Source organism: Palaemon carinicauda, chromosome 44 (genome assembly GCF_036898095.1).
Source record: "Palaemon carinicauda isolate YSFRI2023 chromosome 44, ASM3689809v2, whole genome shotgun sequence".
Taxonomy (NCBI): Eukaryota; Metazoa; Arthropoda; class Malacostraca; order Decapoda; family Palaemonidae; genus Palaemon; species Palaemon carinicauda.
This window is the reverse complement of record NC_090768.1, coordinates 6,166,692-6,180,691: the sequence shown is the minus strand read 5'-3', so window position 1 is coordinate 6,180,691 and position 14,000 is coordinate 6,166,692. Positions and strand designations below refer to the sequence as shown.

General features: G+C 41.7%; 1 protein-coding gene across 1 annotated transcript in view; it reads left to right on the top strand.

The window, feature by feature from the left end:
* LOC137634454 (U3 small nucleolar RNA-associated protein 6 homolog) overlaps nt 1–14,000 on the top strand; it is a 117,698-nt gene that overhangs the window by 90,191 nt on the left and 13,507 nt on the right. The window contains exons 10-12 of the mRNA XM_068366854.1: nt 1,150–1,335; nt 1,549–1,719; nt 11,457–11,605. Of these exons, the coding sequence (XP_068222955.1) occupies nt 1,150–1,335; nt 1,549–1,719; nt 11,457–11,605 (506 nt within the window). The remainder of the gene's footprint in view (nt 1–1,149; nt 1,336–1,548; nt 1,720–11,456; nt 11,606–14,000) is intronic.

Genomic DNA, 14,000 nt, shown 5'->3' with positions numbered 1-14,000 from the left:
GAGTCTGCAATGTGGTAGCGGATTCCCCGAATAGGGGTAACGAGGCACTTCCCTCAGAATGTCCTATAAACGCTGACGTTTGCAAAGCTATGTAGATTATGTTGGGTTACATTCTGATGGTTGATCTGTTTTAAAAGTCCATGAGCTGCAAGTTTCCCTTTTATTACTCTCCTCACTCAGATCCAAAGTGCCTGAGCTGCAGGGACAGTCCTCTGAAGATGGATCTATATGGATCTGTTTGCCTTCTTGGTTTTCATCCTTGTCCAACAAACTTCAGTCCACCCTCATTCTTCGCGATGGTTAAGTAACAGACAGGCAAGAATTTGCGATTACTTATTGGCATTAAGTGGGATAATTTCTAACCTAACAATTCACTGCCCCTTACCTATGCTCGGATAATTAACATGAATAACACACTAAATACTGAGTAATGTGTTTACTTGGTTCTATCACAGTATAGTTATTCCTATCTAGTAATACTGTATAACACTCGCTGATACTGTAGTTTATATTACTGTAACATACTACCATCACTACAGTAAAGCTTAAGTGTACTGTACTGTGAGTGTTTGCTGTTGTTGTTTGGACAACTTGACTCAACTCACGTATCCTACAATTACAATAAACAACATTACTGTAATTCAGTAATGTACAATATGTATACAATTTAAGATTAACTACGGGTACATGTTTTATACAACGAACACTAAACATTATTGTATGAAGTTCTACGCAGCCATCTTTTAATATGATGCAATTCCTGATACATTGGTGTTGTCTTCTACTGTATAGGGAATCCATCTGACATCTACAGTAACCCGGTATTAATATTTATTCCATCTACTTCAATGGATTAGAAAATTAAAAGATAATGATAAAAGTATTGTTAGTAATATTACTGTAAGGTACTGTATATTATTTACACTGATATGTAGCTATGTTCTTATTTTCTCATGGTTTTCATATTTCTGTTTGATATTTCGTTTTACTTCCCTGCTTAATTATTTACTTCATAATCTTCTTTTATTTACTACTAAAGTTATGATATTTACAATTAAAACTTAATTTATTGCTTGGTTGCCAAAATTTTTGGAGTTACTAGAACTGTTTCTCAATGTCTGTATGTTTTTTTTTTTTGTTTTTTTGCAGAATTTAAGAAAGTAGCAAAATCTGCTAAGGGAGCTTATGCAGTCAAAATGTGGGAAGAATTTATAAGTTCAATAAGACATAACAAGACAAAAATGGCACAGATACTTGAAGGCTGTGAACAGAATGATGATACAGTTTCAAGAGTGATGCGCATCAGATATCTTGAGTGGCTTAATTGCCATAAACGTAAGTATGATTTATACACAGTCGTCGCAGTGTTTTACAGTATAGTTTATGAAATACTTGAGATATTGTTTCAAATTTCACCAACCTAATGTATAACCTTAGAAATATGGATATAGGCCTAGAGATGGGAAACAGCACTATGCTGATTACATATTGGACATATTTGCCTAGCTCATAATTACCTGTGTTCAAGTTTTTCTCTCTTTATTTCAGCTATAAGGAAAGTCAGATTGGCATACCAGTATTTTCATAAGAAACCACCTATTTCTGGTAGATTCTTTGCTTTAATGATTAAGGGCGAGTTAACAAAGAAGTTATCTGATCTAAGTCTTGCCAGAGGTGTATTTGAAGATGCTGCAATTTTCCTTGGGAAAACTCATCCAGGTAACTTTGTTAGTTAATTAAAAAATAATTATCCTAAAATACTTTATATGAAACTGATGTACATTAATCAGTTGCTGGTAAACAACATTGCTCATTGATTTTGGAAATCATATGACTGCATAAAAGATATCAATCTAGATGCACTTACAAATGGTGATTTGTTGTTTTTCAATATTTAACTTAGCCGGTGATTATATAAGCTGCAGCTCTGCTGCTCGACAGAAAACTCTACGGAAAAAATCCGCCAGCGATCGCTATGCAGGTAGGGGGTGTACTTCAACAGCGCCATCTGTCGTGCAGGTACTCAGTACTCATTGTAAACAAAGAACTCAATTTTCTCTCTGTCGTGCTACCGGCAAGACCTACTAATTCGCTGTTGCTAACTGGATTTGTTTTCACAACTATTTGGTGAAGTACACTATTCTAGTTTTGAGCTTTCGCTGTGCAGACTTTCTCTTCAATAAATCCTTGCATTCTTTTTTTGATATCGGATTATTTGTTGATGACTTTGGATAGTTTTTGAATTCCCCTTTGACCAATTCAAAATGGCTGACCCTTCTCAAGTCCCAAAATTCAAGAAGTGTAATGCTAGGGACTGTTCAAGGCGTCTTCCGAAGGCCTCTATCGATCCTCACACCGTTTGTTCCAATTGTCGGGATAAAACCTGTCAATTGGAAGATCGATGTGAGGAATGCGTTGGGCTTTCGGAATTCGATTTTATCGAATTCCAAAAATATACACGTAGGCTAGAGAGAGATAGAGTCAGGAGAAGTTCATCTCGTTCTGTTGATTTTTCCTCTCCTCATGCCCCACAACCTATTCCTTCCCCTGTAGTGGTTGCTCCTGATCCCCCTTCTGGCACTCAGGAACCTTCGATGGCTGACATGATGCGTGCCATCCAAGCTCTGGGTGAGAGAGTTGAGTCCCTGGCTAGTGACCGTAACCAGCTCATGGCGGACGTCAAGGAGCTGAAGTGTAAAAGTGCAGTGGGAAGTGGTAAAGTGAGTGATAGTGTTGTGGATAGTGTTGCGCTTGAGGGTTCGTCTGTTCGTGCCTGTCGTCCTCCTAGTCCGGGACCTCTTGCAAGCTCCCAAGTCCAGGGGAGAAGCAATGTCGTACGACCAATGGGTTCGAGAGGCTTTAATCAGCGAACAGACGTTCCCTCCGTGGTTTCGGGCGTATCTACCCAAGATCGCCCCACCCACACAAAGACGAGAGAGCCCATTTATTCCTCGTCTGCGGAAGAGGTTTCTCGTAAGAAACCATGGACCAAGGTCTCACGACCTCTTAAGCGCAAGTCGGTCCCTTCCGCGCAAGTCCAACGGCCCAGTTGTAGCCACTGGGTCAGTTCGGACTCGCTGCAGTCTTCCGATGACTGCTCACCTCCTAAGAGAGGCAAAGCGGTACCGCCTCAGGCAGTTACACCGTCTGTCGCCGCACCTGCTCCTGCAGACCCTAAGTGGTCTTTGCTGCAGACCATGCAGTACCAATTAACGTCTCTGATGCAGGACTTTCGTGCGGAGAAGGTTGCTGCTGCACCAACCTCTTGCCTACAACCAACCACACTCTCGGTTGTGCGTCCTGTGGACGCTGAGGCGACCTTCTAGCGCACTCCAGCTGAGAGAGTCCCGCCACCCATGCGTTCCAGTGTGCCCTGCCAGCCGCATGTTGATGTTCAGCGACGCACGGAACCTTCCGTTGACGTTCGCGAGGTACAACAACCGTCAGAGTTGTTTTGTTTTGACGCGGTGCGTCAACCTCCGCAACCCAGTGTGGTTGCCTCTGCTCGCCCACATCAGACTAGACAGTCTGGAGTAGACGCTGTGCGTCCCCGCGCTGCTATGGTTGTTGCCAGCTCACAGACTGGGCAACAGTTCCATGACGTTGCGTCCGGTTCAGTCACGCGTGCACCCGTGCGACCGGACTCAGCTAACCAGCCGATACCTACTCCATTGCCGCTTCCTCCTCAATACTCGGATGATGGACTCTCTGATGATGACGATGCGGCACACGTTGATGAACCACATTCGGACCTTGACGAGCCCAAGTCCACGCAACCCTCTTTGGACTTTAGAAAAGTTCTTGCTCTGTTCAAAGAGATGTTTCCGGACCAGTTTGTGTCTGTGGCTCCGCGCTCTCCTCCGTCAGAGTTTGCTTTAGGTACGCAGTCATCCTCGCCTGCCTTTACTAGACTCGTCCTCGCACGCTCGTCCAAGAGAGCTTTACGAGTTATAGGAGAATGGATGTAATCCAAAAAGAGTCTAGGGAAGACAGCCTTTACGTTTCCCCCTGCTAGACTCTCTTCCAGATCGAGCGTCTGGTATGCCACGGGAGAAGTTCTCGGCTTGGGAGTTCCTGCCTCTGCCCAGGGCGACTTCTCAAGTCTTGTAGACTCTCCCCGCAGGCTAGCCATGAGACGCTCTAAGATATGCTGGTCACCTTCGGACCTAGACCATCTGTTGAAAGGGATATTTAGAGCCTTTGAGGTCTTCAACTTTTTAGACTGGTGTCTGGGAGCTTTGAGCAGGAAGATCTCCCCGACTGAGAAGGAATCTTCCTTGCTCATCATGTCCTGCATGGACAAGGCCATACGTGACGGGTCTAGTGAGCTTGCTGCATCGTTCGTATCAGGAGTCCTCAAGAAGCGTGAGAACCTTTGCTCTTTCCTGTTAGCTGGAGTGACACCTTGTCAAAGATCCGAACTTCTGTTTGCTCCTCTCTCTAAGTGCCTTTTTCCAGAGGACTTGATTAAGGAGATTGCTGCTTCTTTGATACAGAAGGACACCCATGACCTGGTTGCGTCCTCTGCCCGCAAAGCCACCCCTTTGCCTACCTTGTCAGCTAGACCAAGGATGGACACTCCAGCGTCCCGATTTGTTCCGCCCTTTCGTGGCAGAGCCTCCAGCAGAGGAGGTGCTCGTGCCGAAGGGAGACGTGGGAAGAAGAAAGGAACCAAGTCCTTTAAAGGCAGAGTCTGACTGCCAGCTTCTTCAGACAGCAGTGGGAGCCAGACTCAAGAACTTCTGGCAGACCTGGGAGAAGAGAGGCGCAGATGCACAATCTGTGAAGTTGCTCAGAGAGGGGTACAAGATCCCATTTGTACGAAAACCCCCTCTAGCAACGTCTCCCATCGATCTCTCTCCCAGGTACAGAGAGGAAGACAAGAGACGAGCATTGAAACAGGAGGTGTCTCTCTTACTAGAAAAGGGAGCGGTAGTCAAAGTCCTGGACCATCAAACCCCGGGCTTCTACAACCGTCTCTTCTTAGTGGCAAAGAAGACAGGAGGGTGGAGGCCGGTGCTAGACGTCAGTGCGCTGAATGTCTTTGTCACAAAGCAGACGTTCGCCATGGAGACCACAAAGTCCGTTCTAGCAGCGGTCAGAAGGGAAGACTGGATGGTCTCTTTAGACCTAAGGGACGCATACTTTCACGTCCCCATCCACCCAGACTCCCAACCTTTTCTGAGATTCGTTTACGAAAAGGTTGTCTACCAGTTTCAAGCCCTGTGCTTTGGCCTAAGCACAGCTCCTCTTGTGTTTACAAGGCTGATGAGGAATGTAGCCAAATTCCTTCATTTAGCGGACATCAGAGCCTCCCTCTATTTGGACGACTGGCTTCTAAGAGCTTCTTCCAGTCGTCGCTGTCTGAAGGATCTAAAGTGGACTCTAGATCTGACCAAGGAATTGGGTCTTCTGGTCAATATGGAAAAGTCTCAAGTGGTCCCATCCCAAACTATTGTGTATTTAGGGATGGAGATTCACAGTCTAGCTTTTCGGGCTTTTCCGTCGGCCCCCAGAACAAGTCAAGCCCAGTTATGCATCCAGAACATGCTGAAGAAGGAACGATGTTCAGTCAGGCAGTGGATGAGTCTGATAGGGACACTATCATCCCTGGAACAGTTCGTATCGTTAGGAAGACTACACCTCCGTCCTCTTCAATATCACCTAGCTGTTTACTGGAAAAAGGACAAGACGCTAGAAGCGGTCTCGATCCCCATTTCCGAGAAGATGAAGTCTTCCCTGACTTGGTGGAAGGACAGTATCAGCCTCAGAGAGGGTCTGCCCCTGGCTGTTCAGACTCCCAACCACGTTCTCTTCTCGGACGCATCGGACACGGGCTGGGGCGCGACATTAGACGGTCGGGAATGCTCGGGAACTTGGAACTCGAGTCAAAGGACAATGCATATCAACTGCAAGGAGCTACTGGCAGTTCATCTGGCCTTGAAAAGCTTCAAGTCTCTCCTTCAAGGCAAAGTGGTGGAGGTGAACTCGGACAACACCACGGCTTTGGCGTACATCTCCAAGCAAGGAGGGAACCACTCTATGACGTTGTACGAGATCGCAAGGGACCTCCTCACCTGGTCAAAAGATCTAAACATTTCACTAGTAACGAGGTTCATCCAAGGCAACTTGAATGTCATGGCAGATTGCCTCAGTCGGAAGGGACAAATCATTCCAACAGAATGGACCCTACACAAGGATGTGTGCAAGAGACTTTGGGCCACATGGGGCCAGCCTACCATAGATCTCTTCGCAACCTCGATGACCAAGAGGCTCCCAATATATTGCTCACCAATCCCGGACCCAGCAGCAGTTCATATAGATGCCTTTCTCCTAGATTGGTCACATCTAGACCTATATGCATTCCCCCCGTTCAAGATTGTCAACAAGGTACTGCAGAAGTTCGCCTCTCACGAAGGGACAAGGTTGACGTTAGTTGCTCCCCTCTGGCCCGCGAGAGAATGGTTCACCGAGGTACTTCGATGGCTAGTGGACGTTCCCAGAACTCTTCCTCTAAGGGTGGACCTTCTACGTCAGCCACACGTAAAGAAGGTACACCAAGGCCTCCACGCTCTTCGTCTGACTGCCTTCAGACTATCGAAAGACTCTCGAGAGCTAGAGGCTTTTCGAAGGAGGCAGCCAGGGCGATTGCTAGAGCAAGGAGGACATCCACCCTTAGAGTCTACCAATCGAAGTGGGAAGTCTTCCGAAACTGGTGCAAGTCAGTATCTGTATCCTCGACCAGTACCTCTGTAACTCAAATAGCTGACTTCCTTTTATACCTGAGGAAAGAACGATCTCTTTCAGCTCCCACTATCAAGGGTTACAGAAGCATGTTGGCATCAGTCTTCCGTCACAGAGGCTTAGATCTTTCCAACAACAAAGATCTACAGGACCTCCTTAAGTCTTTTGAGACCACGAAGGAGCGTCGTTTGGCTACACCTGGTTGGAATTTAGACGTGGTACTAAGATTCCTCATGTCAGAAAGGTTCGAGCCGCTACAATCAGCCTCCTTTAAAGATCTCACTTTAAAGACTCTTTTCCTGGTTTGCTTAGCCACAGCTAAAAGAGTCAGTGAGATTCACGCCTTCAGCAGGAACATCGGATTTTCATCTGAAACGGCTACATGTTCTTTACAACTTGGTTTTCTAGCCAAAAACGAGCTACCCTCTCGTCCTTGGCCGAAATCGTTCGATATTCCAAGCCTATCGAATATGGTTGGAAATGAACTAGAAAGAGTCTTATGCCTTGTGAGAGCTCTTAAGTTCTATTTAAGACGAACTAAACCTTTACGAGGACAGTCAGAAGCTTTATGGTGTTCAGTTAAGAAACCATCTTTGCCTATGTCAAAGAATGCTTTATCCTATTTTATCAGACTGTTAATACGAGAAGCTCATTCCCATCTGAGTGAGGAAGACCAAGCTTTGCTGAAGGTAAGGACACATGAAGTTAGAGCTGTCGCAACTTCAGTGGCCTTTAAACAAAATAGATCTCTGCGAAGTATAATGGACGCAACCTATTGGAGAAGCAAGTCAGTGTTCGCGTCTTTTTATCTTAAAGATGTCCAGTCTCTTTACGAGAACTGCTACACCCTGGGACCATTCGTAGCAGCGAGTGCAGTAGTGGGTGAGGGCTCAACCACTACAATCCCCTAATTCCATAACCTTTTTAATCTTTCTCTTGAAATGTTTTTATTGTTGTTTTTGGGTTGTCCGGAAGGCTAAGAAGCCTTTCGCATCCTGGTTGATTTGGCGGGTGGTCAAATTCTTTTCTTGAGAAGCGCCTAGATTGGAGGTTTTGATGAGGTCCTGTGGTATGGGTTGCAACCCTTCATACTTCAGATCCTAGGGGTCGCTCAGCATCCTAAGAGGATCGCGAGGCTCCGTAAGGAAGACGTACTTAAAAAGGCAGAGTAATTGTTCAAGTCGACTTCCTTACCAGGTACTTATTTATTTTATTTTTGTTATTTTGATAACTTCTAAAATGAAATAAAAAATCCTTAGCTCATAATAATGTAAACATTTATTGCTGGTCTCTACCCACCCCCCTGGGTGTGAATCAGCTTATATAATCACCGGCTAAGTTAAATATTGAAAAATGTTATTTTGATAATAAAATAAATTTTTGAATATACTTACCCGGTGATTATATATTAAAGGACCCTCCCTTCCTCCCCAATAGAGACGCAGTGGACCGAGGAGAAAATTGAGTTCTTTGTTTACAATGAGTACTGAGTACCTGCACGACAGATGGCGCTGTTGAAGTACACCCCCTACCTGCATAGCGATCGCTGGCGGATTTTTTCCGTAGAGTTTTCTGTCGAGCAGCAGAGCTGCAGCTTATATAATCACCGGTAAGTATATTCAAAAATTTATTTTATTATCAAAATAACATTTTTGTGGAATAAACAGAAGTTTAATGATAAAATATCTTATTTCTATACTCACCTGATATTCATATTGCTTCTTTTCCAGCTCTGTTTAATTGACACTTGCCCGTAAAATTTTGGAATTTAAAAATGTTCCCATTTTCTTTCACTTGGTTAATAGTGTTATGATCATGCATGACTTCAATTTTCAGTTGGGTTTTGGTTCATGCTCTCCATACACATTTTGCTGTTTTTCCTGGCATTCATTTTACCTTCTTCTATATTGTACATTGATTGCTCCAACTTGTTGTCTGATAGTTTAAAAAAAATTATCAAAATATGTGAAATGTAAAATTATTTGCTCTCAGGAACCCTTCAAATAATGCGGAGTCTGCAATATAGATTTACATACTGTACATTGATTTCCCCCTAACTTGCTGTCTCTTAGTTTAATAAAATATAATCAAAATATGAGAAATGTAAAATTTAAATGGTCTCAGAAACCCCTGAAATAAAGTGGAGTCAGCCAATATAGATTTACATTTAATATAATTCTAATTCCTTGATGTACTGAGGGAGCAATAATTGAACCAGGATATGGTGAAAAACTACAGTACTCTCTTTTTTTAGAGTTTTGCAATGCTTATTGCACATTTTGTAACCACCTAACATCAGAAAGGGATGCAAATTAATAATACATAGTAAAGATAGAAATATTAACAAATGAACTTGCTCTTTACCGTTAAGGAGAGTCGTGGCTAGAGTGTGAGAAATGAGAGGAGGGATAATCTCCCTTCATGAGAACTACTGATAAAATATTGAGAGCGGTCTCCCTTGAATGGCATTCACTATCACTGACTGAATCACTTATTTTACTCTTTATGGACACTTGGCTGTGTATTTTTTTTAACACTCTTACATTCAACTTTCACAAGGAACCTATCTAAAGATGACTTTTTTTTTCATTTAAAGAAAAATTAAATGAAAATGGATTCGCTGCTTTCCCTGCAGAGGCTTTATGTGGTTGGTGAATTTCTACAAAATTTTGCAGGGCTTCACATTTTCAACATCTCCCTAATTTCACTCAGAGATCGAGGTTTGCCACTCTGTCCCTCTTACTTATGCAACTCTAACAGCTCCTCAGTTAGCTGTTCACTATGTTCCTCAAGAAAATAATTTATTTTGTCTAAGTAAACCTCCAGCACCATTATTTTTTTCAAGAATGCAGTTTCATAGCCAGCTACCCCCTGTATGGGTTTGAATCCATCAAAATTGCATTCAATAATGCATTTAGTAGGCCACAATTTCTTCCATGCATTATTGAGGGTTCTGTTGGTGTACCCCTCCCAGGCTTGATTAATAATTTTGAGACAGTTGATAATAAGGGAATGCTTTTTACAACTCTAAGGATGAGGTTGGTCACTTTGCTGAAATTTGGCCATATGGTCAACTCTTGAAATTATAGATCACTTGTTGATCAATGGGTTAGAGAGTTGGAGGTTTGTTGGGAGGCAGGAAGTTGATCGTAACAAATTTAAACTACCATTAGGTTTTCTTCAGTGGCTGGAGGGTGGGGAGGAGCATTGTCCATAAGTAACAAGTCTTAGAATGGAAGGTTCTTGGCCTTGAGGTACTTTTTAGCCTTGTAACCAAAAACCTCATTCAATCATTCGACAAACAAAATGCGAGTCACCCAAACCTTGTCATCTGACCGTTCAGTTTCTTCTACATCTAAAACTTCTTGATGGCGCGTGGATTTTCCGAGTGATGTACCGTGAGAGGTTTGATTTTATAATCTCCACAACATTAGCACAGAACAGCAGTTAGATGGTTTTTCATGGGCTTGTGGTCATGAATTACCTTTTCTTCTCAAGTAATGGAAGTCTTCCTAGGCATCATCTTCCAAATTAGAGTGGTCATGCTGTAATTGAACATCTAGTGAGGTATTAAGACTCATAATCAATGAACCATTTAGATTCTGAAACAAAGGCCTCTGTAGCCTTGACATTGAAGCTCAAAGCCTCACCATCCCACACAACATTATGGAAGCCAGTTCTTTTCTTGAAATTCTCGAAATAGTACCGACTCACCTAGAATGTTTCTTTTTCTTTTTTCTAATGTCATTGCTGGCTCCTTTTCTACAAGGTCTGAATGCAATACCTTTGCAGACTAATTATGTTTTTGGTGACCATATCTCCGGGTAACTTCTTTTCATTGATCCAGATAAGCAGCAACTTTCACTGTTATTAAGAATATAAGGCCATTGTTTTGTGAATGATTGCACCCTTTTTGCAACATCAATTGATTTGATCACTTCTTTTTTCTTTGTTGTTAAAGTTGTGAATTTTGTACAATTGTACATTTTTGTCAGGTCTGCCACATGCGTACCTTGTTCATAATTCTCTCGATAATTTCATTTTCACCTCTACAGCAACCATTTCTTCTTACCATCTTTCTTAATCATCTTGGGACCATTCTCACGATACTGTACTGTTAACTTGACGAACAATAGTGGTGAAAATTCAGTCCAAAGACGATCGAACTATGGTGTTCTGTATATGATACTGTTACTAGTGCTGTTCAGAGAGAGGAAGAGTTAAGGTGAGCAAGTGGGATTTGAGAAATACGTAAGTAAATGGCGTAAAATCACCAAAACCCACCTTGAGAACTGCATGTGTGGCTTATGGACACCTTTAGTACTTGGTCACATAAAATGCTCTTATAGAGAAAAATTTTGCTTGCAGACTGATGAAATGTTCCTAATCCAATATGAATTTATATGGTGGTATCTACAGTAGATGTGCTCGTATTCCAAGTTTTTTGTAAACCATGGTACCACTGTATCTTTACTGTATTGTGATTGGTGAGAGAAAGGCTTCCCCTACTCTAAGGGTCTTGTCTTCATATAGTTGCAATTTGTTATGTAGTATACTGTACTCCTACTAAGGATGATACTAACATCAACAATAGCAGATTTATATCTTATGAAACTTTATTATTATTATTATTATTATTATTATTTTTATTTTCATTATTATAACTAGTATTATAACTATTATATACATACAATGACAATTTTGTTTTGCAGATTTTTGGTTGGCATATATCTACTTTGAAAAGTTTGCCACAGGATTGAATGTTGGTGCTCTTTATACTAGAGCAGAAAAGGAATTAGAGGCACAGCATGCAGAGACCTTTAGGGAATTGGATGCATTTGTTAAAGCTTATATAAACCAGGTTTGTTTTGCATTGCAGAATTACTTTAAATTAACTGCTGTATTAGATTCATTTCCTTGATATTTTGAAACCAACATGTATGGGTTTTGAAATTGTAAGTATTTTGTAATTTCAAAGTGACACTATCAGAACTTAACAAGATAATAGTTATAAGATTTTCAGTTATTTAAAATGTCCTGATCAAATTTCCTTGGAAAATTTTAATCTCATCTCATCTTAAAGTCATTTTTTAATTACCTTCTTACTTTTGTTTGTGTTTATGTTCCTGTACTAGATAGGTATGGTAGCTTGATATATTTTTAGAATGGCATGTGTTCTCATTCATTTGTTGACTGTTTTTTCACTGTATTGCTGCAGTAATGATTCAAGTACACTTTTGTGAAATTAATTTCTTTAAAGTGTTGAGAAGTACTGTATTGTTAAAAAAATTAATTTCTGGTCATTTGAATCTTTCAACTAAGGCTTTCTTTATTTGTAGCCTTTTTTATTGAAAGCATTAGGAGATCTGTAATGGAATATTGTACAGTGGATCCATAATGAATTACAAAATTATTGACTGACATACGGTACGAAGTACTGGTTGCTTAGTAAAAAAAGGTTTAGGTAAGCATATATTTTGATCAGTGGTACATTCTTCCATTTAGGTGGTATCTGTACAATGTGCATTCATAGAGGATTTTAGCAAGTGAAACTAAGGGAACTTTCTCTGTAGTGATCTTTGACCTGTTAGTTGCATTGTACTACAGTCTTGATTTTTTATCACTTTCATTTAGTCTTCTGTTTTTATCCTTATTTAAGGGTAGATGCTTTTGGCTTAGCTTGTGAGGTTAGAAATGTGACAGCTATATGTTGAAAGTAATTGAAAATTAGTTTTTATTGGATTAACAAAAGTGATGGGTACATGTTTACTTTCATACTAATACTTGCTGTGAATGCTAGACCCCATAAAAATATACTAGACCTGTAATCTATTATAATTATTGTGTGGGTGAATGAATAAATGTATTAAAATGCTATTTACAGTAGAATACATACATACATACATATACCAAGGCACTTCCCCCAATTTTGGGGGGTAGCCGACATCAACAATGAAACAAAAACAAAAAGGGGACGTCTACTCTCTACGTTCCTCCCAGCCTATCAAGGGACTCAACTGAGTTCAGCTGGTACTGTTAGGGTGCCACAGCCCACCCTCCCCCGTTATCCACCACAGATGAAGCTTCATAATGCTGAATCCCCTACTGCTGCTACCTCCGCGGTCATCTAAGGCATCGGAGGCAGCAGCAGGGCCTACCGGAACTGCGTCACAATCGCTCGCCATTCATTCCTATTTCTAGCACGCTCTCTTGCCTCTCTCACATCTATCCTCTTATCACCCAGAGCTTCCTTCACTCCATCCATCCACCCAAACCTTGGCCTTCCTCTCGTACTTCTCCCATCAACTCTTGCATTCATCACCTTCTTTAGCAGACAGCCATTTTCCATTCTCTCAACATGGCCAAACCACCTCAACACATTCATATCCACTCTAGCCGCTAACTCATTTCTTACACCCGTTCTCACTCTCACCACTTTGTTCCTAACCCTATCTACTCGAGATACACCAGCCATACTCCTTAGACACTTCATCTCAAACACATTCAATTTCTGTCTCTCCATCACTTTCATTCCCCACAACTCCGATCCATACATCACAGTTGGTACAATCACTTTCTCATATAGAACTCTTTACATTCATGCCCAACCCTCTATTTTTTACTACTCCCTTAACTGCCCCCAACACTTTGCAACCTTCATTCACTCTCTGACGTACATCTGCTTCCACTCCACCATTTGCTGCAACAACAGACCCCAAGTACTTAAACTGATCCACCTCCTCGAGTAACTCTCCATTCAACATGACATTCAACCTTGCACCACCTTCCCTTCTCGTACATCTCATAACCTTACTCTTACCCACATTAACTCTCAACTTCCTTCTCTCTCACACTTCCAAATTCTGTCACTAATCGGCCAAGCTCCTTTTCTGTGTGTGCAACCAGTACTGTATCATCCGCAAACAACAACTGACTTACCTCCCATTCATGATCATTCTCGTCTACCAGTTTTAATCTTCGTCCAAGCACTCGAGCATTCACCTCTCTCACCACTCCATCAACATACAAGTTAAACAACCATGGCGACATCACACATCCCTGTCTCAGCCCCACTCTCACTGGAAACCAATCACTCACTTCATTTCCTATCCTAACACATGCTTTACTATCTTTGTAGAAACTTTTCACTGTTTTAAAAATGCAGTCAGTTTAATCTGACTAACTTTATTTTTGTAGAATTGAGGCTTCATAAATTACTTGGTTTATCATATGTTTCACTGGAAGTTTTCATCAGA